The 27,771-nt window shown below is 58.3% G+C and overlaps 1 protein-coding gene across 6 annotated transcripts in view; it reads right to left on the bottom strand.

Annotated features, from left to right (window-relative positions):
* The window catches only part of NOL4L (nucleolar protein 4 like), a 129,614-nt gene extending 102,580 nt beyond the window's left edge, over positions 1-27,034 (bottom strand). For all 6 annotated transcript variants that reach the window (XM_043479356.1, XM_043479354.1, XM_043479355.1 and 3 more), the window contains exon 1: positions 26,520-27,034. In XM_043479356.1, the coding sequence (XP_043335291.1) occupies positions 26,520-26,840 (321 nt within the window). In that variant the 5' untranslated portion in view covers positions 26,841-27,034. The remainder of the gene's footprint in view (positions 1-26,519) is intronic.
* Between the last annotated feature and the right edge of the window lie 737 nt (positions 27,035-27,771).

Raw genomic sequence — 27,771 nt, forward strand, 5'->3', positions numbered from 1 at the left:
AAGAATACTAGAGTGGGTTGCCATGCCCTCCTCCAGGGGATCTTTCTGACCCAGGGATCGGAACCCACGTCTCTTATATATCCTGCGTTGGCAGGCGGGTTCTTTACCCACTGAGCCATGTGGGAAGCCCACGGCTACTATAGGGGGAGCTAAATGCAGATCATTTCACCTCATGGGCCTCAGGGTCTCCTCAGGATCAAGAGAGCTGTTGAAATCCACGTCCTAACCTAGTCCTGACTTGCTAGTCTTCTCTCTGGATTCGATCTGGAGAGGGCAGGAAATAGTCCATCATGGGAGCCACTGGGTGAGGGGTGGGGGCGAGCTCGTGAGAGCTCCAGGGGCCCTGTACTCTGCATGAGATTGTCCAGGCACCACCCAGACAGTCCCTGTGTTTTGCTCATGGGGAAACTGAGGCATGGAGCTGGAAAAGGACTATGTGCCAAGCTGACATCGCCAGGCTGGATAACATCACTACCCACTGGCCTGCACCTGACTGCCACAATCAGGGGGCTCTGTCTGCATTAATTTCACCCCTGCACCCTCAAGAGGCTGCATGGGCAGGTGGAGGCTCTGGCCTGGACATGGCCCTGTCCACATCCTGGGGAAGCCGGAGGGTCAGCTGCGCCGGTCCGGCTGGGCCTTTCAGGCTGCGGTATGGAGTCTGGTCTTTGTCCTAAGAGCCCCTGGGGAGCCACTGAAGGGTTTTAGGCCAGAAGCTGATGTTGTCTGATTTATGTCTCAGAAGATTGCTCTGGCTGGAGCTCTGGGTGGAGAATGGACCGGAGGGGCGAGACGGGGAGCTGGAGACTGACGCAGAAGCTGCTGCAGCCTAGACTGAAGAGGGAGCGGCAGGAGAGCTGTGAGTGGGTCCAAGGGAAGGCCAGCTGACTGCAAATGGAAAAAGTATATTCCTCCCTGGGTAGTGAGTCCCCCACACCTGGACATGTTTAAACTGAGCCTAGACTACAACATGACAGAACTGTTATTGAGAGGACTTGATAAGGTGGATCATAAGGCCAAGAGTCTAGGTCACCTCCTCCAGGAAGCCCTCCCTGACTCCTAAGCCTGGGTTGACAGCCCCTAGGGCACCTCACATCACAGCACTGATTACCCTGCATCATAATCATCAGTTTCCAGATTTTTGTGCCCTTTCCCGTCACAAGGGCAGGGGACCCTCTGCTACTCTCTGGACTCCTGAAAGTGAAAGTATTAGTTGCTCTGTCGTGTCCAACTCTTTGCGACCCTGTAGACTGTAGCCTGCCAGGCTCCTCTGTCCATGGAATTCTCCAGGCAAGAATATTGGAGTGATGGAATGGGGAGGGAGGTGGGAGGGGGGGTTCAGGATGGGGAACACATGTACACCCATGGCGGATTCATGTCAATGTATGGCAAAACCAATACAATATTGTAAAGTTAAAAAATAAATAAATAAATAAAACTGGAAAAAAAAATAAAAAACAAAGAATAACGGAGTGGGCCATTCCCATCTCCAGGGGATCTTCCTGACCCGGGGATCAAAGTTTCTCCTGCATTGCAAGCATATTCTTTATCTTGACTCCTGGACTCCTAGTGCTCAGCAAAGAGCCTGGCTCACAGTAGGACCTCATATATAACTTCCCCTCCTTTCCTTATGCTTCTCTCCTCAACACCCGCCTCTCCTAGGTCTTTAATCTGGGTATCCCCAATGCCCAGCCCAGATTTTGGCACAGAGTAGGTGCTTAGTAAATATTGGGTCAGCCAAATAGTTTGTTCAGGTTTGGCCATATTACAGAAACTGATTCACTGGAAAAGACCCTGATGCTGGGAAAGATTGAAGGCAGGAGGAGAAGGGGATGACAGAGGATGAGATGGTTGAATGACATAACTGACTCAATGGACATGAGTTTGAGCAAGCTCTGGGAGTTGGTGATGGACAGGGAAACCTGATGTGCTGCATGGGGTCGCAAGGAGTCGGACACGACTGAGCGACTGGATTGAAAAACAGCTATTTCTTGAAATGGATCATCTCTCCAGTGGATCTAACACACAGTAGGATTTCGGCAAATGTTCAGCCCCTACTTCTCAAGAGTACAGTCAATACCATGGCAGTAACCCTCACTGGGTGCTTTTCTCGACCATGTTAAGAGCTTGAGGTAAGACTACTGTCATGTTTATTTTGCAGACCGCTTAATGGAGGCCTAGACAGGTGTGGGAGTTTGCCTGGGCCACCCAGCTGTCAAACAGCAAAACAGGGATTTGAAATCAGACTGTGTGGCCTTGTGCTGAGGGCCCAGTTGCTACCATCACTGTTCCAGATCTATAGAAGGTGCTGAGACCTGTCTGCAATGGGTCCCCAAAGGACACAGTCACCCCCACCCGGCTGCCATGGGAAGCACCAGCCTGATACCACTCTCCTCCCAAGCCTGGGTCTCCCTCCCGCCTGAATGGGCCAGGCCATCCCAGGGGGCCGCGGCCAGCCCAGGCCTGCCCAGGCCCCGCCGCCCACGCGGCCTTCCCTGAGCCGCCAGCAGGCGGGCAACGTGGCCTGCCCCAGGGGATGGAGCCTCGGCCGCCGGGCAGCCCAGACAAAGGCCGGCAGCGTGCCCGCTCCCCTGGCACTTGGGCTGCCTCCTCCTCCTCTCCCTCCAGGGTCGGGGCTGGGGGCACTGGCAGAGGTTGTTTTCAAAAAGGGAGGTGGAAGAAAGGATAAGGAACAGGGCTGAGAAACCCCAAGGGCAGAAGCTGGAGCAATTAGAAAGTCGGGGAGGGGGAAGCAGGGCCGAGCAGCCCAGAAATCAGGTGGGTGGGGGGATGGCGAGGGCACGGCTGGGCAGGTCTGACTCCTCTCCCTGCCCCCACACTGGCACCCAGCAGGCGCCAATCCAGGTCTGTTGAATAATGACCACTCTCCGTACTGAGTGCTGTCAGGGTGGGGCCCTGGGCACACGCATCACTGATCCTCCCAACAAGAGAGAGTGCTTCGAACTTGCCCAGAAGAGAACAGGTATGGAGACAGCTATTAATTATCTCTCCAATGCAGCCAAGAGGAACCTGGGGTTCCAAGAGGCAAAATGACTTGCCTAAGGTCATACCATTAAAAGTGGGACAAATATGAACCCTATCTACCCAGATTCAATCTGATTGCTGTGGGCCACATGCTTCCCACTGCCCTGATGGTCTCTTTACATAATTAATTACTAATAAAAATAGAAACAACTAGTCCTTATTGAGCATTTAATATGTGCCAGGCTCTGTGCTTAGGCATCGCCTGTACTAAGTCATTTAATCCTCATGGCAATGCTATGAAGTAAGAACTATTATTGTAACCATTTTACAGATGAAAAAACTGAGGCCCGGCAAAATAGAATAAAGTGACCAAGATCAAACAGCAAGGAGGATTTCAACCCAGCCATCCAGAGCCTGCACAATACACCAGCGTTGATGGCTAGAAGGATGGGTGGATAGATGATGGGACGGTCTCAGTAACGAGTAGGAGCTCTGCCCGTGTGCACCAAGCCTGTGGTTGGGCACCCAGTAGGTGCTTGGCCAGCAGTAGCCATGACAACACTGTACTTTCCCTGCAGCCCCTGCCAGAGGGGCCTCGTGTCCCCAGCAGGGCTGCAGCTTGGGGGCCGTGGCCGTGTGCCCAGGCTGCTGGGGCCGCCCCAGCTCCCTCACTGAGCCGAGCGGCGGCTTGACGGATGTGCCCGCCGCCGCGGGGAGCCCGGGGTAGAGCAGTTGCCTGGAAACAGGCTGCTCTGGCGGCCCACACTCAGACCTTTGTCACCATCTCAAGGACCTTTTTTTCCTCCTCCTCCTTTCTTGCTGGAGCCAGACCCGGCACGCAGGTGAGAAGCTGCAGCCGATGCCGCCAGCAGCCCCTGTCACAGGAGACCCAGGGAGGGGGCGGGGGGCTGGGGGGGGGAACAGTCCCAGGTTGGGGAGAGGGAGGCAGATGCGGGAGAGACAGGGGAGCCTGTGGTGGGGGGCACAGGCCGGGGTCGGGGGGAGCGCGGGGGAACCGAGCTCTGCGGCGGCCCAGAAAAGGCGTGGAAATATCCTGATGGTGGGGCGCTTCTCTCACTGGCTTGATTTCTCCCAGCTTCTCTGACAAAAATGAGCCTCTGTCCTTCTTCTAAATGGTGCAATGCTGGAAGCATCGGCTTCTAGAGCTGAGAGTGGTGCCTGAAAGATCCGGGCAGGGCTGGGCCTCTGGGGGGCCCAGGGCAGGGGGACAGGTGTGGTGCCCCTGAGCAGCAGCCACTAATTGGCTCCCGTACTGGGGCCCTGACAGTGGATTGACTGCGCCCTGGGGACGGGGCCACGCCCCAGCCCGGCCGCTGCGGGGACAGGGGTGTGGAGGAGCTGCGAGCAAGGACTCCGGGGCCAGACCAGCCTGGGCTCAATCCCAGCCCTGCCCCTTGGGCAGATCATTTCTCTCCTCTGTGCCTCAGTTTCCTCCTCAATGATCGGGGAAGGGCTGCCTAAAAGGGCAGTGGAGGAGGGCATGGCAACCCACTCCGGTATTCTTGCCCGGAGAATCCCCAAGGACAGAGGAGCCTGGCGGGCTGCAGTCCATGGGGTCGCAGAAAGTCAGACACGACTGAGCAACTGAGCAGAGCACAGTACAAGAATGCAATGACATAACCTCTATAAAATAACCTCGCACATGGCGAGCAGTCTGTGCAAGATTCCAGGGAAATTTTTGCCGAAATGTCGGGGTGCCTGGCTGCAGGCACAACATAAGGTCGATTTCATTCTCACCCCAGGCACTCAGGGAGGCAGGAAGTCCACAGGCCACTTGGATACATGAAAAAGCTGAGGTTCCCGGAAATTTCTGGAGGGATGGGATTTTCTCAGGTTGGACACCCAGGAAGGTAAGAGGCCAGGCTGACTCCTACCCCATCAGGTTTCTAGTTTGTACAATGACTGTCTCAACCTCCCTGACGAATGGGGCTGCACCTTGACTTTGAAAATCACATCTCAAGGCCATCTGCCTCAAACCTTCCATGGCTCCCCAGTGCCCGGACAAAATCCAGGCTCCTCTGCCCGGCAGTTGAGAGCTCTGTGATGTCGCCCTACTCACCCTGGCTTTGAAGCGTGCTTCCTGCCTCTGCAAGGCTGTCTCCTCTGCCGGGATGGCCAATCTCGACTCCTTCCAGAGGAGTCCTGGCCCTAAGGCAGGCCCTTCCAGAAAGGCTTTCCAGCCCAGCACTCCCCGGGCCAAGCCAGGGACGTCTCTTCCTGTGCTTCAATCCTCGGTTCACCAACACCCCTCTGCCCCGTGGGCCTGGAAGCTCTCCTCCCTGGAATCTGGGGCCAGAGGGGAGAACGCCCCTGGCCTGACATCCAAGGCAGCACAGTCAGACCCTATCTATCTTCCAAATCTCTGCACCCTGCCCCCCAACCCAGACCTGCCCCAGGGTCTGGTGGCAGCCTGTGTCCTGGGCCACTAGCCTGAGAACCTCGTGGCCCCTGAGCAGACTATCTATCCATTTGTGCTCCACGCCTCGGCTCACAGAGAACCCCCACCGCGCTGCCTGCTGAGTCCAGTCGAGACCCTCCCTCCTCTGGAGGCTCTTCCTGACCACCCCAGGCCACAGGCAGCCCTTCGACCTGATTTTCCCACAGGAGTTGCAGCTGCCTCCCTCCAGTGTGTTCCTGAGGCCTGGGGAGGGAGGGCGAGGGAGAGGGGGAGAAAGTGGGAGGGGGGAGGGAGGAGGAGTGGGAGGGGGGAGGGAGGCGGGACAGGGAAGGAACTCCATCTTTGTTAGGCCCTGTTCTAGGCACCTGACCTCACAGTGTCTCAATTATTCCGTTGCTTGGGGGAACAAAAGAGGCTCAGGCTCTGAGAGATTAAGCTTGTCTCTTGCTAAGGGCCTGAGGCCTAGCTGGGCTTCTCCTGCTGCCTGTGACGCTGAGATGGTGCTAGTCCCCAAGGGTTGTCACTGGGTTTACACTTTTTGTATTCTCCACGTGGGCCAGCACAGGCCCAAGGCGATGGCAGCAGTGACACTATCTGCTGATCATGGACCCCATTTCGGGGCTGGGCTCCCAACCCACGCAATCTAAAGTCCAAGATGAGGAAACTGCCACCCAGAGAGGCAAAGCACCTTCGCAGGTCACCCAGCCAAAAAGCCACAGAGCCAGGATCTGAACCCCATGATGTCCTGGAGCCCAGGACACTGCCTGGCCTCCCAGCCGAGCTGGCACTGGCCTCAGGCACCCAGAGTCCCAATTCCAGCCAGCAGGTCCCAAGCCTGTCCCCAGCAGCTACCCGCTAATTAGCCAGGCAGCTTCTGCGTGCTCTGTGGCTGCTTCAGAGCAATTCTCCCAGGAAAGGTCGAGCTTGCAGGAGCAGGCAAGGTACTCGTAATCTGCACAAGAGGCGACAAAGGGAACAAATGGGGACAAAGGTGTCGTTGGCTGCCCAGGGCAGCCTGAGCCGGCCTCATGGCTATGTCTGGGACTACCCACTGCTCGTCACCATCACAACAGGCTCCCTGAACATCTGCTGTTGGCAGACACATTCATGCACAGTCCCGATCCAGTCTGGGTGACCGGGTCGTGCCACAGGAAGAGCACAAGTGAGCATTCACGTGGCCCCTGCCATCCTTTCAAGCACCACAGGGAGGGCTGGACAGGAAGCTCAGCAGTTTCAAAACCTGCCGCCCCTGTGCGTGTCCTCACTCCCAGGGCACTCTGCGTGGCTGCTCCCTGGACCTCACAGCAGCTCGAGGGGTGATATGCCTCTCAACCCCATTTAGAGGTAGGAAGACTGAGGTACAGGGAGAGGAAGTGACTATCCAAGGCCCCATTCCCCCACTAGGACATGACGGGGCTGGGATTCACATTCAGCCCGCCTATCTCCAGAGTTTCTGCTCTGAATTGAGACCATCCAGTTCCAGGCTCCCATTTTGCTGCTGAAGAAACTGAGAGCAGGAGGGCTACATTATGGAAAAAGCACGAGCTCTGGAGTCCTAGCACTGCTCTCACAGCCCACGCATGTTAAGACATAACCTTTCCTCTTGGTGCCTCAGTTTCTTCATCTAGAAAATGGGCCGAGGGAACACCGCCTTGGTGGTCCAGTGGTTAAGAATCCTCCCTGCACTGCGGGGGACACGAGTTCAATCCCTGGTTGGGAAATTAAGATCCCACGTGGTGCAGAGCAACTAAGCCTGTGTGAATAGACCCCACGTGATGCAAGGAAGACCCCGCAGGCCATGGCTAAGACCCAATGCAGCAAAATAAATAGATGTTAAAAAAAGAAAATGGGCCCAGAAACCCCTGCATTAGGTGGGGATGGGGCAAAGGCTGTCTGGGCCCTTAAACGCACTGAATAAGGATGTGGTCCCTGACATCTCCAAAGGGGCCACATGTGAGCCCAGTGCCCACAAGCAGCTGATGCAGGGTAGAGCTAGAATCCTATGAAGGTTGAGGTGTGGCAACTAAGAAGCAGAGACTGGTCTGCAGGGCCTTCTGTCAAGGGTGAGGAGGCCAGACTGTGGCCAAGAAGGCAGGCCGGGGGAGGAAGGGAGCCTTCTGCACAAAGCTCACCTGCCGGCCCCTGGCTGAGCCTTGACCAGGAGGGGCCAGCGCTGGGGCTTGGCCAGGTGGTCCTGAGTCCAAATTCTGGCTCCCCCCAGGCCAGCTGGGCACACCCTTCTCTGAAGCTTGGCTTCCTCATTCGTAATGCACCCCCTCCCCAGGCTGTGCCTAGGCTCAGAGGCTGATCAGGTCGGGCGTCTGGACGACAAGGCACAGCAGGCCAGGCTGCTCGGAGACCAACCCGGAGCCCTGGCTGGCTCTGGCACAAAGACCAGACACCGGATGACCAGACAGGCCCAGTGGACAATCACATGAGCCCAGACCTCTTCCTCTTCGCAGGGACCTGCCCGCCTTTGCCCGCCTGTGGCCCGAGCTTCCCCACGCTCTGGGCCTTTCAACATTCTTACAACAGACCTCTGGACCAGCCAAGCCATGCCTTACAAAACCTGCTCAGGGACCACAAATCTGAAAGTCGCTATTGTTGCTTGGTGCAGGCGATGTGTGTGCATGTGGACACACACACACACTCGTGGGGGGTGGCGGGGGCGGGCTCTGGACAATCTCCACTCCCCTCGCCCCCCTGATTTCCCTGAACCAGGAGACCCACCTCTTAGCCCTCTGTCAGCCCTGCCTCACTTGACCTTGGGTCCTCAGTTTACCCCTCTGTGAGTTGGGGCTGATACTTCCTGCCCCCTCTTCCTTTTTAGAAGACTCAAGTGATATGACAAATTCCCAACAGCTGTGAAAACAGTTTGAAGTCATATAAATGTTAGGTTCTGGCTTTTAACATATACTGAGTACCTCCTCCAGGAAGACCCAAGACTGGACACTTATACACGTGCTTCCAGGTGTGTTTCCCGCCAAGTCCCATCCCATCAACCCTGATACACAGGCACTGGAGCCTCATTCCGCAGATGAAGACACTGGGGCTCAGAGGAGGATTTACCGAAGGCCACATACTCAGAAGGCAGTGGGCTCAGGGTTTGAATCCAGGGCTGTGACTGTCAGTCATGTGGAGCGAGGAGAACTATGGTGTTCTTTTTTATAAGCCCTCACAGGTCTTAAAATTCACGCTTTGGGCTGAAGAAACAGGCAGCAAGGCCTCTGCCCTGGCCCCATCCAGGAGGTGGCATCACCCATTCCCCCCCAGATCGGGCTATGTGGGCTCAGAAATCATTGTGTTCTGGGGTCTGAGGTCCTGAGAGGTAAAATGTGGTGTTTTGATCCCCAAATACAGGCTGGGGGTGGGGTGGGGTGGTGCTGGGGATACTGGTCTCCTCACTGTTCCTCAAATCCTCCATGCACACTCCTGCCTCAGGGCCTTTGCATTTACAGTTCCCTCTACCTGGAACCCTTTTCCATCAGATAGCCGCATAACTCGCTCCTACACCTCCTTCAGGGTTTTGCACAAAATGTCACCTTCTCAGTGAGGCCCTCTCTGACACTCTGATGAAAATTCCCACATCTCCCACTCCAGCACCTCTGATTCTCCTCTGTGATTTCTCCACAGCTTTGCCAGCATGTGACAAGCTGGGAGCTTTCCTTGTTTACTACATAGTATCAGTCTCCACCAGAAAGTCAGTTCTCCGAGGGCAGAGGTTTTCATCTGTGTCTCCAGAGCCTGGCACAGAGCACCTGTTCTGTACGTAATTGAACAAAAGGAGAAAACTGAGGTCCAGAGAGGGACAGTGGGGGAACCCTGTCCACACAGAGGCAGCATCTGTGTCCAGGCCTTCTGCTCCCAGCCCCCGCCCCTGTCCCGTCTTTTTATTGGCATAGGATCACTTGGGTTTGTAGAACTGGGTGGGGGTGGCTGCAGCCTGGGTCCCAGAGGCACAGCAGTCAGCAGTGAGCACAAGAGGGACAGTCCCTTCCCTGGGGTCTGTGTTGGGGAAGCAACAAGCAGGGGTGTGTACAGTATGTCCATCTATCCAGGAGCCCCTGGTTCCCGTGTGCCCTTCTCCATCCCAGACAGAGCTGAGTCTTTCTCAGGTGCCTCCTAATTAGGGGATGGGCTCTCTCCCTGGAAATGTCAATTGCTACAGTGAGGGTGGTGTTTCCCTGACTTTCTGGTGGCTTCCCTGGAGGATGGTTCTCCCCTTTCACAGATGAGGTGCTGAGGGCAGAGGAGCCATTTGCTCAAGCTTGCTGGGGCAAAGCCTGACCTCAAACCCTGTTCAGGCAAGTCAGACTCATGCATTCTCCCCAGCGCTGGGCATTGTGCTAGGTGCTGGGTCCAGAGGGCAAGGAAGGGGCCTGACAGTCATGATAGTGAAGGGGAGCTGCCTGCTGGAAGTGGCAGGTGGCCATGCCTAGGAGCAGCTTGCTGGTCAGCCTGCCTTGCCTGGGTTTACATCCGGGTGCCACCCCTTGACTCACAGTGGGCCTCAGGCAAGTTGCGTAAGATCTCAGTGCCTCCCAGGGTGGTTGCAGGAGCCCAGAGTACAGACACACAGGAAGCACTTAGAGCAGGCCGGCATTCAGTGAGCACTCAGTAACGTGGGAGCCAACACACCACCAACCTCAGCGTCAGCATCATCACCATCACCATCATCAATACCGTCATTATCACTACTACTGTAACTACCATCACCATTGTCATCACCGTTACCACCATTGGCGCTACCACCGTCACCATCACCACTACCATGACCATCACCACCATCACCATCACTGCCACCACCATAGCACCATCATCACCACCACCATCACTACTACCACCATCACCATCACCACTACCATGATCATCACCACCACTACTACCACCACCATCATTACGGCCATCATCACTATTACCATTACCACCATCACCATCATCACTACCATGATCATCACCACACTACCACCATCATCACTATTACCATTACCACCATCACCATCATCACTACCATGATCATCACCAACACTACTACCACCATCATCACTATTACCATTACCACCATCACCATCATCACTACCATGATCATCACCAACACTACTACCACCATCATCATTACCGCCATCATCGCTATTACCATTACCACCATCACCACCCTGCTACCACCATCATCACCACCACCATCACCACCACCACCACTACCGCCATGCCCCATGGCATCTTTCCCACAATGCATCCTGAGTTCTGCCAAGGCAAGAGCCACATCTGTGAGGCTCACCACTGCACCCCAGGAAGCTCTCTCCAACTTGTTGATGAGTACATGAGTGAATGGATGAATGAATGATGAAGAGGCTTTTATGAAGAAAAAAGCACCTAATACAAGAAAGAGATTGTTAGAGCCATTCCTCTAGGCCCTCCCCAGCCCCTTCCACTTCATTTCTATAGCTTCTGCTCCCAAGAACCCAGATCTTCCCTGGGTCTCAGACTCCAGTCTGCGCACATACTGGACCAGACTCAGCTCCCTAAAACCCTCCCTCCCCATGTTCCCCTGCTCTGTGATACTCTGCCTGAGAGCCGGCTTTCTGGGGCCCCATTAAGGGACCACCAGCCACATCTCCTCAGTCCCAGACCTCCCTTCAGGCCTGTTTCCCCTCCCGTCTTCCCACAGTTGTGTCCCTGTCCTACCTGGGCTTCCCAATGTGACCAGGATGAGTCCAGATGCCTCCACGTAGGGCTTGGAGCCCTCCCTGATCACCTGCTGACCCTGTCACCCTCTTCTGGCTCTCTCAGCTCTGAGACCGGAGGAACCTGCTTGTTGGGCAGGTCTGGTGGCCTTTGATGGGACCCTGGCCTGCACACCAACCCTCAGGTAGGCCCCGTAACAGCTCTGGTCCATCATTCTGCAGAGAAGGAAACTGAGGCATGAAGAGGAGAATGGAAAGGCTAGAGGCATCATTTAACAAATACTTCCTCAGGGCATACCATGCAGGGGGGCTCCGGGGCTCACAGCTCTGGGTGGACAGAGATCAAGTCTATCCTACTCTCCACTCCAGGCACACAGTAGGGATTCAGAAAATCTTTGTGGAATGAATGAACAGGACCTGGTACACAGCAGGTGCCAATCAAACTTTGCTGAGTGAATCAGTGAATGAATGCACCTGGTGCTGGGAACACAGCAGTGAGTAAGACAGAAAATATCCCTGTCCTCTGGAAGCCCAGGGGAACACACAAAATGCAGCATTAGTCAGATGGCGATAAGGGCTTCGGAGTTGAAGAAAAAGGCTTCAGAGTGATGGGGAATATAGGGCATTTTGGAAAGGCAGTCAGGGAGGGCCTCCCTGAGGAGGTGATGTGTCAGCAGGGCCCAGTGAGGCTGGGGGAAAGCCTAAGAGGCTAGGGGAGATGAAGGGCAGTGAGCAGAAGCCCAGAAGGTGGAAAGAGGGGCAGAGCTGGGCCTTGGGGGCTTGGTGGCTTTTGCTCAGATGGTGATGGGGACCCACAGAAGGGTTTGAGCAGAGAATGAACATGGTCAGGTTTACATTTTTAACAACACACTTTGGCCTCTGTGTGAAGAGGAGAAAATAGGCAGGACAATGAGTGCTGTTGCTGGGGAGGAGGTGATAAGACTGGAGCAGGAGGGGCTGATGAGAAAGGTCTTGCATTGCACTCCCCCATTCCCTCCTGAGTTCTACTTCCGGGAAAGGGGGAGTCAGAAGAACCAGCGGGCTAGCTTGGGGACCCCAGGCAGAAGTGGCCCCTTGAGCTCAGTAAGTCCATCTCAGTGGGGACAGGGGCCCAGTCATCTGAGCCAACCTGCTAGATGGCACATCAGGCCCTAGGTGCCCCCTGACCACCAGCTAGTGGAGGTGCCTGGAACTCTCAGATCTAGGAGAGCAGAGATCAAGTCTGTCCTACTCCTGACACATAGTAGGTGCTCAGTAAGTCATGGTGGAATGAATCAACAGGAACTGGTACACAGCAGGTGCCAATCAAAGTTTGCTGAATGAATCGGTGAATGAATGGATTGCCTGCAGCCCTGTACTGTTTGCTGGTGGTTTCTCCAGTTCGTTCATCTCAGTTCCTTAAAATAATTGCAACTGCTGCGAATCACAGAGCCTTACTCTGAGTCAGACCCCTGGCTCTGTTTCTTACCTGCGTCCAACAACCCCACAGAGCAGGTTCTATTTCTATGCCCATTTTACAGAGGAGGAAACTGAGACCCAGAGAGATAATTAATCCCCTTCCTCTTAAATTTCCCCAAGGTCACTCAGCTTCTAAGCAGCACTTCTATACCTTCCAAACTAGTATCTTATCAATAACACTATCAAAGCACTTGTAAATCCCCTGGGGGCAGAAACCTGAAGGTGGGGGTCCTAATAAACAGCTCGAGACTTCATCACATCTGAGGTGTTGCCCTGGCTCGTCACTGCAGCCTGATACCACCTTCCTGATAAGGAAACCAAGGTCTAGAGCCAGGAACTTTTTCAAGAAGCTTAGGGGTGAATTGTGGCAGAAACCCCATCTTCTGGGGCCTGGCCAAGGGCTCTCTGCAGAGCCCCTTCATCCTTATTGTGCCCACCGCCACCTCATGTTCCCAGCACAGGGGCAGGAGATGGAGTCCCCACACCACAAGCCCTGAATGGGTAGGTAGTGAATAGTGTTAGTCGCTCAGTTGTGTCCGACTCTTTGCGACCTCATGGACTGTAGACCGCCGGGCTCCTCTGTCCATGGGATTCTCCAGACAAGAATACTGGAGTGGGTTGCCATTCCCTTCTCCAGGGGATCTTCCCGACCCAGAGACCGAACCCAGGTCTCCTGCATTGTGGGCAGATTCTTTACCATCTGAGCTACCAGGGAAGCCCAACCAATGGGTGGGTGGTCCAGCCGATGACATTAGGCCCCTCCCCATCAGAGGCCTGTCTCAAGATGCAGGTACACCGGGATGACCTCTGGGTAGACTTCTCACCTCTGCTTCTTCCTCAGTGGGCAGAAGCAATGAAAACTGAGCTTCAGGACCTGCTGGGAGAGCTGGGCACTTAAACTGCACACCCAGTGTGCATAGATGCACATGCACAACAATCATCATGGCAGTAACAGTAACCGCAATAGCAGCAGCGACAGCCAGTGCTCCTGGAGCACTCAGACACCAGCCCTGCCCTCTGCTAGGCTTTAGGAGCCCTGGTCCTCGTAACAGTCCAGAGAAGCATGTCCTGTTACTACCCTCTGCTTTTTAGACATAGACACAGAAGCACAGAGAGATGGAGTAAGTTGCCCAAATCACATAGCAAGAATAAAGCAGGTTCCAGGGTTCAAACCCAGGCAGCCCAGCTCCAGAGCCAAGCGCATCGGGAAGGATACATAAGGGACTGGCCTCCTCTGGGTAGGGGAACGAGGTGGAGGAGGTGGGCTGGGCACTTCTCGCCCTCTTAGGGGGCTGCTGTTTGGTTGCTGTGGTTGCATTGTCAGTTATCTGTATCACCTTGAAAACAAGGCTCTCTTGTGCTCCTCCATCCACAGCACCCCTTCCTCGTCCAGGAAGGCCCTGTCCCTTCCTCTTCTATTTCACGACTCACACCTCCTCTAAGAGCCCCCCCAAGTTCCTCCCTCTCCTCCGTGGGTGCTGCCCAGACCAGGCACTGCCCACCTGTATCCTCTGGGGGCCACTGGCAGCTGCCTGTGACCTCGTGGTCACGCCATGCCTTGTCTCATGCTGGTGGGCACAAGGCTCCCCGGCCTGAGCTGGATGAAGTGCGCTGGCTGGCTGGCTGGCCGTGGGGCTCACTGCTGCAACCCAGCCCTCCCCGAATCATAGCGTCCTTCCGTGATCCCTGAGGGTCAAGCTGACCAGATCCCATTTGCGCCCAGGCAGTGTGTTCCAGAGTCAGGCACACTCTGTCAGACAGACTCACCCCTGTCTCCCCACCTGAGAAGAGCCATTGTCCAAACCCAGGTAATACCAAAGGGAACCCTAGGCTCCGAGCCTTGCTGTCATCAGGATGGGTGATTCAGGGAGTGGAGGACATGAAACTTCCCCACTGTGTGGGCTCAAGCCCCTGCTCTGCCTTTCACTAGCTGTGTGGCCTCGGGCATGTGACTTAACCTCTCTGAGCTTCAACAGCCTCATCAGGAAGATGGGGATCCTAACAGTAGCCATGTTCCGACAATCACACGGAGGCCAGGCATAACCTGTTCAGCAGAGCACCTGGTATTTCAAAACAAACACTAGCTGTGCCTTGATTGTCGTTGTTTCTGCTCAGCAGCAGGCATTGACTGAGTGCTTTATGCATCTCAAGTGATCCCTGTAACAACCCTAAAAGGTGGTTGATATCACTATCCCCATTTTACAGATGTGGACATAGAGGCTCAGAGAGGTTGAAATGCATCCAAGTTTGCACAGTTGGTTGGTGAGGAAGGATCTGAACCCAGGGCTCTCTACCCTGGGGAGCATGCGCACTCTTAGTACCATACCTGGACTCAGGGAAGCCCACTGCTCCTCTCACCCACCTTTCCTGACAGCCCGCTGCTGCCTGGACCAGCAAGACTTCTGGCCTCTCCTTCCCACCTGCTGTGTTAGTGCCTTCCCTCTGCCCTCTTATCAGATCTGGGGGTGGGGGTTCCCCAGCCCTCAAGGGCAGACCCGGCTGACCAGCCCTTGTCCTAGAAGTCCTCCCCTCTGGTTTCCCTGCACACACTCCTTTCCACCTCTGTCCTCTGCCTCTTCCGTTCCTCTCTGCTCCAGTAGCCACTGGCCCTACCCCAGACTCCAATCCCTACTCCACCTGCCCCTGGCCACGCCACAGATGCAAGTACAGAAACGCTCCCATTTCCTGTGCTGAGCACTTGACATGGAGTCTCTTTTCACCTCCCCACAGCAACCCTGTGAGATGGGTCAGTCTCAGAGAGGAGGAAACTGAGGTTCGGAGAGTGACTTGTTTCAAGGTCATCTAGCTAGTGAGTCACAGCTCAGTGCAAACCTGGGGCCAGCCTGAGCTTCAAAACCCAGCTCAGCAGCATGGCTTGAATGGCCTTGTCATGAATTCGAGGGTTATTGATTGGTTCACAATCATAATCCTAATTATAGCTCCCTTTTACTGAGGGCTCGATTATGGCCACCCCCTGGTATAGATGCTTCTAGATTATAGAATATAGTATGCAGTATAGGTAGTGTACACACACAGTATAGAACACGGTATAGAAGGATATAAGTGAAGCCACAGCTACCATCATCCCATTTTACAGATGAGAAAACTGAGGCTCAGAAGGAAAGGGAGCTGCCCAACCTGCACAGCAGTCTATGGCAGAGCCTGTACCCAACCTCTGCCTTCACACTCCTCATTCCTCTGCTGACCGGCAGGGGCCTCCCACTCAGCACAAATCCCTTTGCCCCTTGGTCTGCTCCTGTTCCAGCCCCAAGATCTCCTTGAGAGGCCCCGCCCTCCAGGGAGCTTCCCAGCCCGAACTCTCTGAGCTGCCTCCCCTCCCCTTGGGAGGTTAATAGCTGTCTGATTTGAAGATCTTTGCACTGGAGTTGGGGTGGGGGTGGGGGGGCAGTTCTCCAAGGGACCCTGAGAAGGAGCTGCAGCCCCTACTCACTGGCCTGTTTGTCAGGCCTGGTGTTATGCCATCTTCCCAGTACCCCCCAGGGTGTGGGTCATCACCCACTGAGGCCTAAGTGGGCAGGGGATCAGAGTACACAAGCCATTTGCCCAGAACCAGGAGCTGGTGGCAGAGCTGGGACCTGAATGCAGGTCTGTTGGTCACCTTACCCTCTGGCCTTCCCTAGGGCTGCTCCACCCAGTGGAGAGCCCCTGTTGCCTGGCTGGATCCCTCTTCACATCCTCATGCAAATGACAATCCCACTATCTGAGCATTTCTCATGATTCCCGCCTTCCGTTTTCCCAACAACCCATAGGGGAGGGACGATCATCAGACCCATTTCTCAGATGAAGAAACTGAAGCACCACCAGGCAGTTACTTAGCTGGGTGCCCAGCACAGGCTGCGCCTTGGTTCACTGACCTGTAGAATGGGATCATGACAGCCCCCTAAGGCTGTTCGGGATGTGTGAGATTGTGGAAGCCTGGGGCTCATGGAGACACGCCCTCGGGATACTCTTAGACAAGGCAGGAGGCCCAAGTGTGTTTTTCTCGACCTGCCAGCATCCAGTGAGGGCCTGGCCTGCCAAAGGAAGGGCCGCGTGTCTCCTTGAACATTTCCTCAGCCTGGGGATGCCGAGAAAACGATGAGTCATCCACCAAGCACCAGCCTCCCAGGAGCCGGCCTCGGGTCCCAGCCGGGAAGGGGCCCCGTGAACAGGACTACTCCCAACTGCCCCCCACTGACACCTGAGTCACCAGGTCTCCTCCTCAGCCTCCCACTGCCAGATGCTACCAACCTTGGGGACCGCTCTTGGGTTCCGCCCACTAGACCCTGCCTCTGGGTCATCACCCCAGATCTGTGGGTCTGCCTACATTCCTGGCCTCCTAAACGCCTCTCTCTCTACCCAAGAATACTGCGTCAACCATGACCATCGACCATCAAGCTTCCCTCCCCACAGCCCCACGTCACCCAGTCCCAGACACTCAACCTCTTGTCCCAAGGGAACCAGCCCCTCCTCTTTGCCCCTGGCCAGCCTTCTCTCTCCATGTCTCACTATATCCCAGCCTCCTGTTTTACCTTCTCTGTAACACATCTCCCTCTTGCCACAGTATCCTGAGGCTCCTTCTAAAACCTGAAGCTGACCTCATCTCCCCTCTGCTTGAAAATCCTCCTGCAAACCCCTAGGTCTCCTTGATGGTGACGCCCTAGCTCCTCTGAGTAGCTTTCCAGATCCTTCTCTTCCATGTGACCCCAATTGATTTCACCAGCTAATCCCCCTCAGGATCCCCAAGTGGTTCTCCAGCGAATCTGACCATTCACCGTCCCCCCCCAATCGCCACCCGTCTGAAACGCTCTGTAGAACACGCTTCCCTGGGAGAGTGTCCCTGGTCCTCACACCCAATCTGCGCTGACCCCCCAAAATCTGTCCCACCCCAGCCCTTGCTCGTGTTCTTACCCCCTGGAGGAAGCGTTCCCGTGTTCTGTTCTTGCTGAATGATTTGGTTTGGTTTGCCCCTCGAGGTCCAGCTTAAATGTCGCCTCCCCCAGCACTCCTTGGATGCCCGCAAGAAGGTGGATGGTCTGAGCCTTGGGGCTCCTGAGGCCCTGAGTGCAGAAGGCCTGGGTGGTTCTCAGATGCCCGCTCTAAGGCACCTGCTGCCCCCACAGTGGGGAAGCTCCTTAGTGGCAGGGGCCCTGGGGATATGGCAGTGAACCAAGCCAACTGGTCAGAGCTCATAGCCTTATGGGAAGAAAGATATTCAACATGTAAACTTGTAAAATATATATGCAATGTCAGAGGGTGGTATGGGCTAGAGAGAAAAACGAAGTAGAAAGAGAGTCCAAGGAACCCAAGGTGGCCCTGGCTGGGTAATTAGGGAGGGCTTTTCTGAGGAGGTGACGTTTGAGCAAAGATCTGAAAGAGGAGGGGAAGCAGCCATACAGAGAACTAGGGGAAGAGTGTTCCAGGCTGGGGAAACAGCCAGTGCAAGGGCCCTGGGGCAGGTTTGCAGTTGGTGATTTTTAGAATTGCAAGGAGGTCAGTGTGGCTGACACTGAATGAGCAAGGGTGGGGCAGAGGGGCCAGATCATGTAGGCTTCAGAAAAGACTTTGGCTTTTGCTTTGAGTGATATGGGAATCTTAAAGGGTTCAGAGCAGGGGAGGGAGAGCATCTGATTTGCGTTTTGCTTTTGCTGATTTGCTGGCTGTGTGAGCCAGAGGGATTACCAGGGGGGCTGGAGAGGACTCAGGGAGCCCAGTGGGAAGGCTGATGCATCACCAGGCTTGGACCGGGCTGCAGGCCGTGGAGGTGGTGAGAGGGTAAAACTTGAGATGTATTTTGAAGGTAGAACCAACAGAACGTGCAGCTTGGATGGGGAGGGAGGGGTGGTAAGAGAAAAGAATAAAAAATGATGCCTGGGTATGCCCTGAGCCTGGGAAGGGCGGAGCCCTGTGATGGGGAGGGCAGTGGAAGGAGCAAACGAGCGAGCGAGTGAATGAATGAATGAGTGAGTGAATGAATGACCCCCTGCTTTGGAACCTGATGGGCTCACACTCAGCCTGGTGTTATGTGGGAACTGGAGCTCCCCGCCTCCGCCTTAGTCTTCCCAGCAGCTCAGGAGCCCTGAGTCCAGTCGGAGTCTAGATGCTGAGGGAGTCATTGACCTTGCGGGGACAGGACAATTGTTCTCTCTCCGCCCCCGGCAGCCTGCCCAGGCCGGGCCAGGCGAGTAGCTGTCTGACCCTCTGAGCCCATGGGTGCCCTGGCTCTGCCCTCCCCACGGTGACCCCTCATCTGAGGGCACCCTACCAAAGGTGAGAGGGTGAAGGTGTGGGCCACGGGGCGGGGTGGCATCTGTCTCCCAGGGTCCAAACAGGAAGGAGGGCTGCCTCAAGCTCTGGGCAGCTTTTGTAGGGTGTTCTCAGATGGGGCCACCATGAGCCTGGGGCGAGGAGGTGGGGAGAGCCAGGGCACCTGTGGGCTGAGAGGGTCAGACAGCCACAGAACCCAGGCCCTGCCACTTTCTCACCGTGGGGCTCAGGTAGGCTCCTGGGCCTCTCTGATGCCAAGGTCTCGTCCACTTCACGGAATCCAGGGGAGATGAAATGAAGAGTGTCTGGCACATGGCAAGGGCTTGAGAACATGAGGGAGGTGCTCAGACCACTGCCCCATGGGGACAGTCACGACACCAGCCTCACTGTGTTCTCTGTAAGAGCCCAGAGCTCAGGCTCCTGCCCAAGGATTAAGGCAGGGCTCGGGGGAGTGTGGGCTGGGGGCGGCGGGTGGGGTGGGGGTGTGGTCACTGGGAAGCACATCCTTCTACCTTTCTACCTGGCAGGTACCTCGAGGCCTAGGAAAAGCCCCCACTCTCACCTCTCTAGCACCTCTCCTTGAGCTCTGGGATTGGACACTCCCAGCACCGGAAGGAATTCAAAGGCAGGAGGGACCACAGGAGGCTTCCCTGTGCAACAAGTAGGGAAACTGAGGCTCAGAGCAGGGCAGGAGCCAGTCACGGCAGAGAGGGACCCTAAGCCTTCAAATCCCCAGCCCTAGAAGCTCATGCCACACCTATGGCCCTTGCCAAGACCTTGCTAATTTTTTAAAATTTATTTATTTTTAACTGAAGGATAATTGCTTTACAGAATTTTGTTGTTTTTCTGCCAAACCTCAACATGAATCAGCCATAGGTATACATACATCCCCTCCCTTTTGAACCTCCCTCCCATCTCCCTCCCCACTGCACCCCTCTATTGCTGGTGTTTTGTGCAATTCAATACATTAACCAGGCCCCAGTGGCACTGGAGACACAGAAATAACCCAGACACAATCTCCAGGGAACCAGTAGCTGCTTCCCACCAACTACATGCCAGGGATTTGGCTGGGTGTGTTATTTCCATGATCCAGTTTAATATCCGTGACATTTTATTATTTCATCATATTTCAGACATCATATTTCAGATGAGGAAACTAAGGCTCAGGGAGATCACACAACAGCTGACACTTCCTAAGACTTGCTATATTCTTTAAGCTCTATATGCATTAATGCATTCATCTTTGTAACAGTCCTATGAGGAAGATACAGTTATCAGCTCCATTTTACAGATGAGAAAACTAAGGCCAAATTGGTGGAAAGGCAGAGCTGGGATTTGAATCCAGGACCCTGTGGCTTGACACCCCAAGCCCTTCACTTCCCCTCTATGTCAGGGTAGGCCAGGGGCAGAAAGTGGACTCAGGAGTCCTTGTTCTAACAAGCCACCAACCTGGGTGGGCTCTCTTCCAGCTTCCTTCAGCTCCCTCCCCGGCTTTGGTACCCAGGGCCCAGGCCTGGCTTTGACTGAGCTTAGCAGAGTGACCTCTTGAAATGACAAACAGAGCCTCTTCCAGTTTTCCAAGTCTCCTGGAAGCGGGACTTTGGAACCCATTTTCCAGATAAGTAAACTGAGGCTTGAAGAGGTCAAGCAGGCTATTTGCCTGAGATCACATGGCAAGGAAGTGGGTGCGTTAGGATCCCACCAGTCCTGGCCCTCTCACTTCAAGTTCGGAACCCTCTCTCTCCCACCCTGCCCCCCATGGTGCGTGGCTTTAGGTGCCGGAAGTACTACCATGGCCAAGGTCACAAGCTCTCCCTGTCGCCCTTGTGGGGCAGGGAGTCGGGGAAGAGGAGGAGGAAGGCGCCTGGGAACAAGGAAGTGCTTTGGCCACTGTCGTGGAGACAGGGATATGGCGCCACCTCTTGTGTCCACTCCGTCCCTCACACTTGGCTCCAGCAGCTGCTGAGACCCCAGGGGTGGCAGGGACCAGAAGAGCCGCACTGGCTGACTTGGATATAATGAAGGACACCTCGGCAGCTCCATACTGCCAAAGGACAGGGTGTTTTTCAATAGGATCCCGAACATGTGGCATGCACACACAGTCACACTTGTGGTCTGCCAATGCCCACACCGCAGGTGCTTGCACATCTGCCGACTCAGACACTCACAGTCACACACACTCACACGCAGTCTTTCCTCTACCTGTATGCACGCGCGCGCGCACACACACACACACACACACACACACTGCCCTGGGCACACAAGCATCCCCAGCCTGCACAGGACAGGCACACCCACACTCACACCCACACACCCACACTCCTGCGCACATATCCACACGCACACACATGCTGTAGCCCAGGAGTGCTCAGGCATGCTCACCGTACTCAACCTGTCCACAACCTCCCACGTAAGAGCTGGCTTGGAGAAGCCCAGGTTTACCTGAGGCTGGGTGGGACCCTTGACCTTTGTCCCTGGGCAGCCCCAGCCCTCCCCCCACCTCCCAGTCCTCCCCAGCAGTGTTTTTGGGCTCCCAGTTGGGCCTCCTGACTCCCAGGCACTCAGAGATGGGAAGCAGCCTGTAGGGACCATGAAGGAGAGGATGCTCACGCCAGGCCTCCCCCAAGGACAAGAGTGGGGTGTGCTGCCCCACCCCCCACCAGCAGAAGGTGACCCAGAAGAGAGGCCAAGGGAGGGCAGAGCCTGGTCCACTAGGCTCCAAACTGAAGCCCCTCCCCCAGAGATCCCCAGACCACATTCACCCGAATCACCGTAGCTTCATAAACGAAGTAGCCCACTCTGCCATTCATGAGAAATCCAAATAGGGCCCATGTCATTGTCAACCTTCTCCCTGAAAGTCCCCCAGGACCCAGGACAACAGAGGCCTTCCCCCTCTTCTCCTCACCCTATACCCATCCTGTCGTGCCCCAGGGAAAGTCCCAGACAGCAGACACTGAGGCCAGTCCTGCCTGAAGCACCAGCCTTGTGATTACAGACATCTTGATGAGAGTCTTCCACATTAATTCAGACTAAGGTGTAATGGACTGAAAGCTTGTCATGAAAAGTCCTATGCTTTCAAAGCACATCAGGCTGTAAGACATCTCAGGGGGGTCAGATTGGAGGGGTGTACAGGCGGTACCCGAACTCTGCCTGCCCTGCCGGTGGTGCGGCCTTAGGGAAGTTCTGAACCTCCCTAAGCCTCAGTTCATTCATCTGAGGGATGGCAGAGACGGCAGCATCGACCTCTGGGCTGCTGTGAGAACCTGACACATGGGGACAGACACACAGTAGGTGCCTCAGAAAGGGTCACCGCGGTGACACTTTAGAGAAAGGTAGGAAATACTGAGGTGTTCAGCGGAAGGTCACAGCCTACGTTACGCTGCGCTAAGTCAGAGGCCATTTCCCGCCTAGACCAGTGGCCGCAGGTGCCAAAGGTTTACACGAAAGCTCTGGGGAGAAAGGCTGAAGACTGTGAAAACGCTCTCCACTAAATGAACGTTGTCTGCAAACTGGGAAAAGACCACCATTAGTCAATTTGGCCCGCGGAACACCTGGGGTCTGGCTCGCAGAAGCCGGGTGCTGAGAGTGGAGTTTGGCAATCTGGTGTTTCCCTCGGGGGAGGGGGCTCTAATGGGGGGATTCCTGGCATGTGACGGACCCCTGGAGAAGCCTCAGGGCAGTGCAGAGATCTGCCTTCCAGGCCTGGCTCCCTACCAACAGAGACTGCCTCGCTCGGGGCATCAGTTTTCCCATCCGGAAGATGGCAGAGCTAGGCAGAGAACCTCTATCTGTAAGGAACCTGGGGGTTCTCCAGTCCTGGGAGCTGACAGACGGCCCGGGGCCCCCGCCCCAGACATAACCTGTGGTCCTCGCAGGCCCCTGGGACAGCCCCATTCTGAGAGACAGGAGGAAAGGGGTTGGTTCACTCTGCGGCCGAGGCTGGAACAGAGTCGGGGGTCTCACCTCCAAGGGGCTTGCTTCCCTCTCTTAGCAGCCCACTGAGACCAGAGCAGCCCAAACGCAAGAAATCATAAATCCAAACCAGGCTTTGCCCAGTCAGGAGGCCTGGCTGGCTCTTGTCACAGAAAAATCTTGTCCCCAGGAGCGCCCCGTGCTGCCCAGTGGAGAACTCCGCCCTCCTCCCCTCAGCCTTCAGCCTCCGCCTCCACTTCTATTTCCTGTGACAACCTGCAAACTGAAGACCAACTTGTCTGTCTCTCCCCCCACCCTCCACGCCCAGGCTTCTGCTCGACCCCCGCCCCACCCCACCCCGCCCCACCCCACCCTGCAAGCGGGGCCCCAGCTGCAAGAGGCCCCGGCCGAGTGTAATTCCCCGCACCCTCCTCTCCACCCTGGGCCCGTCCGGACAGATTAAGCCTTTGTCACACACACCCAGAAAAGCTCAGGGCCAGATGGGACGGGACAAGCGGTGTCAGATCATCGACCCTCCATGGCCAGGACTCGGAAGGGCCCCAACCGCAGCACCACATATGGTTGTGAGAGGAGGAAAGGGGGCCCCCGCGGGGGACAGCCAGAGAGCAACAAGGACGCGAGATGAAACACCACGGCCACCCTGGGGACCCGAGCCCACACAGGAGCGCAGGGGACCCCTGTTCCATGGCTGGGTGACACAACTCCCGCACCCTCTCTTTGCTAAATTTGTTCTGCCTGCCTGCCGGCCCTCCCCTGGAGCTTCTGTGGGCTTCCTGACCAGATCCTGGGCTATCCCCACCTCCCCCACCAGCTGAGTGCCCAGGGAGCAGGCTCAGAGTCCAACCCGCTCCAATGCCCCAGTGCCCCCACAAGGCCTGTGGATGCTAGACAAACGTCTCACACAAAGGTTTGTGGCCCAATGACCTTCACAAAAACCCACCCAGGACAAACGACAGGATCTCTTCCAACTGACATCAGAAGCAATGATAACTTTAACTCTGTGTGTGTTGTGTGTGTGTGTGTGTGTGTGTGTGTGTGTGGTGTGTAAGCCAGTGAAGGTAGGGGATGTCCTCTGCACCTTTCAAAGATGGTCCCATTCAGTTCCTCCCAGGAAGAGGCCATGGCTGCCCCAGAATTCCCAGCAGGACTTGTTCCTCTTAGATCAATGAAAAGGAAAATGGAACTGTAAAAATAATAACTGAGCCCCAGGAAGGTGCTTTGAGCTGGGGGTGGCAGGACTAAGGGCATCTCCTGCGGCTGGCTCCGGATGGCTGGGTGAGTGGCAGGTAACTAACAGGCTCTCTGGGGACCTGTGGGCCAGGCAGGTGGGTGTGGGTAGCTTGAGGGCACGTCTGTTGTGTTTGTCGTCCCCCTGATAGCCTGGGCAGGGAGGCCTGGGTTCCCTTTCTCTGCCTCCCAGGCAGGTGGTCCCTCAGGAGGGCTTATTATTGGTCTGGGAGTCCGGGTGGAGTCTTTCCAGGCTCCTGCTGCCAGGCAAGGCGGGTCAGGGTGGGCCTTGCGGAGGATCCAAAGGCTGGCAGGACCTAGGGTCCAGGCAGGGCACCCAATTTCTATATGTGGCCTGGGTGGGTGTGGGTCCCACTTGCTCCCCCTTGACAGCTGTAGGGCTATAGGGGCAAGGGGACGGACTGCTTCAGTATGCTCATTCCCTAGGGGAGAGGTCGACCAGCTCAGAGAACCAGTGAGCTAGCTGCCAGGCCTGAGGGCCACCTGCTCCCAAACTCCAGGAGTGGGTGGAGTGGGGGCTCCTGCCTCAGACAGAGAAGGAGGTCGGGCCAAGACGCCCAGCTCCCTGGGGAGGGGTAACAGGGATGGGGTGGGGGTCAGGGGCACCAACTGACCTGGGAAGCCTGGATGGCTTGGGGCAATGACCCAGGGTAGGGAGCACAGACCCAGCCAACCATCTGGTGGGTCACTGACCTCGAAAAAACCACACTTAGGCTGGGGACGCTAGCCCAAGATGGAGGAGAACCGAGGCGGGGTACGCAACTGGCAGAGAGAGGAGAGCTGACCTAGGCTGGGGAGAGGCAAGGACCCCTACTCCCTGGTATGCACAAGTGGGCATCACTTTGAGCTCCCTGACCCGATCGGGGAGGAGACAATGACCCAGACTCCCGGGGTTTGGCAGAGAGCACTGATTTAGGCGGGGAGGTCCCGACTCTGGCGGGGTGGGACCCTGACCTAGCCTCCCCCTCCGGGAATCCGGCCCCGGCGCGCCCCCCTCGGCCCGGCCCCCGGGCTCCGGTCCGGCCGGAGGCGGCAGCGGGCGCAGATGGGCGGCCGGCGGCCGCAGTGGCGGCGGCGCGGTTATCAGCGCTCCTCGCAGATGGGCCGCCCGCCCTCCGCGCTCGCGGCTCCCCACTCCCCGCGGCCTGCAGCCCCGTCCCTTGGGCGCGGGGCGGGTGGGGGGGGAGGCGCCTCTGGACCCGCTGCCCGGCCCCCGCCTCTCTCCCTCGCGGCCCCCTCACCCCGCGGGCCCGGCCCGGGCGGCCGCCGGAGGGGGAGGGGGAGGGGACAAGTGCACTTTTCGTAACGACCGAATCAATTGTGTGTGAAGAGCCCGCTCCGGCCGGGGACGGGGCTGAGCGCGGGGCGGGCGGGCCGGACGGGGGAGGAGCGCGGAGGGGGGAGCGGGGGAGCGAGGGAGGGAGGGAGGGAGGCCGGCGCGGGGCCGCCCCGCTCGCTCGCTCGGGCCGGGCGAGGCCGGGGAGGGAGCGAGGGGGGCAGGGAGGGAGGCCGGCCTGGCCCGGCCGGGCCGGGGGCTGAACGCACTAACGGAGGGTCTCCGCCACGGAAAGTTCAAAGCTCAGCAGCGCCCCGGGAGCAGCCGGCCCCCCCAGCCCCCACCCGCTGCAGAACAATGAGGTCCCGGCGGGGGAGCCGCGGGGCCCGCGCCGCACGCCCTCTCCAGGGCGCCCCGGGCCGGAGGGGACGCCCCCGCCCGGCCGCCCGCCTCCTCCCTCTCGGCGGCTGCGGTTCCCCGCCCCCTCCCCCACGCTACCCCGCCCGGCCCCGGGCCGGCCCCGGGGACGGGGGAGGGGAGGGGAGGAATAGGTCAGGCCGCCCCCGTCCCAGGGAGGGGGGGAGCTAGGGGCCCGGGGGGCGGAGGGGGCGCCCCACCCACCCGCGGGAGGCGGCTGCTGCGCCAGGCTGCGGCTCGGGCTGCCCCTCCCCGGGCCAGCCCCGGGTGGGGTCGGGGAGACGGTGCCCGGGCGGGCCCCCTCCCCTGGCGCTGGGAAGCCGAGCGGACTCCCCGTCCCGTGGCTCCCCTGCCCCCCTCTCCCGCGGCACCACCCTCGACACACACAGACACACACACACACACACAGACACACACACACACCCCACACCACCCAGCCGGCCCGGGGGCGGGAGCGCGGGGCGCCCGGGACAGGCAGCCCCGGGGCGGGCGGGGGGAGGCTCGGGCTTCGGAGCAGCCGCCTGCTGGCGGGGGGAGGGGACGGGAGGACGGAACATGCTGGGGTGAGCAGCCCGGGACAGCCCGCTCGGCACGGCCACGGCCCGGGCAGCAGCGCAGAGGGGGCAGGGACGCCCCGAACCCGGAGCGCTGCCCCGGGCGGGCTGGGGCGGGCGGGCGAGCAGGACGCGGGCGCCCCGGGCGGGCCAGACCCGCGGACCACCTCGGGGACACACGTTCGGACACACATCCACACCCCCACCCCGCCCCCGCCCGCCCGCCCGCCCCGAGCCCCGCGGCGGGACCGGCCCGCGGCCGCCTCGCGCGCACTCACCGAGCCCGTCTTGACCGGCACATACACCACTTGGCCCATCTTGGGTTCCCGGCCGCTGCCCAGGCGGAAGCCCTTGGAGCGCACCCAGAACTGGAACTTGCCTTTCTCGCCGGCTGCCGGGCCGCTACCCGCGCCGGTCCCGCCGCCGCCCTGCAGGACCTCGGCGATCCGCTGGTATTTGCTGCGTGTCACCGTCTTGGTTTTGGCCGAGTCGCCGTAGGTGCGCAGGCACCAGTCCCGGAACTGGCGGCCCAGCTCCGAGTCCCCGGGGCTGCGCTCGCGCTCCCAGCCCCCGCGCAGCAGCAGCGTCGGCTTCGGCATCCTCCCGCCGCGCCCGGCGCCCTCGGGGGCGGGCCGGCCGCCGGGCCGCCCGGTGCCGGGACTGGGCTGGGCTGGGCCGAGCCGAGCCGGGGCGCGCCGCGGCCCCGGCTGTCCCGCGGTGTGGCTCCGGCGCGGAGGCTTGATGGGCACGGGCGGCGGCCGGACGCGCGGGGCTGCGGCGCGCTCTGTCCTGCTCGGGCGGCGGCGGCGGCGGCGTTGGCGGCGGCGGCTCCGGCTCGCCTCCTGCTCCGCCTCCTCCTCCCCCCCGGCCGGGATGCAGGAGCGATGGAGGCAGCTCCGGGCCCGGAGGTGCAGAGGGGGCGGGCCGCCCCGCGGGCGGCCGGGGGAGGCGGGAGGCGGGGAGCGGCCCCGGGCGCGGGGAGCGAGACCGAGCTCGGGCGCGGGCGGCGGCGGCGGCGGCGGCTGTCAGCTCGCGCGGCTCATCCTGCTCCTGCTCGGGCTCCCGCTGCCGCTGCTCTTCCTCCTCCTCCTCTTCCTCCCGCGCCCGCCTCCACCACGCCGCGGGATCCCACCTGTTAGAGCGGCGCAGCCTTCGCCGCCGCCCCCCACCCCCCGCGCGCCCGCCCGCTCGCTCGCCCGCGGGGCCCAGCCCCCGCCCCGGCCCGGCCCCTGGGGGCGCGGGGGCCGGCGCGCCCGCAGCCGCCGGGAGGGCAGGAGCCGCAGGCGCACAGTGCCCAGCCCAGGGACAGAGTTCCCTCCGGTCGGGCCTGGCCCCGAGCCTCGCAGGCCGCGCTCCGCCGGGCAGGGAGAAGGACGCAGACCCCGCCCGGCCACCGGCGTCCCTGCCTCCCCGGGCGGCCCCGCCCGATTTTAGCCCGGCGCGGGTGGGACCGGGCAGGGCCCCTACCCCTTCTCCCAGCAACTGGCCTGACCTCTCCGGTTCGAGCTCGGCGCCAGAGGATCAGTGTTC

The sequence above is a fragment of the Cervus canadensis genome, chromosome 10, assembly GCF_019320065.1.
Source record: "Cervus canadensis isolate Bull #8, Minnesota chromosome 10, ASM1932006v1, whole genome shotgun sequence".
Lineage (NCBI taxonomy): Eukaryota > Metazoa > Chordata > Mammalia > Artiodactyla > Cervidae > Cervus > Cervus canadensis.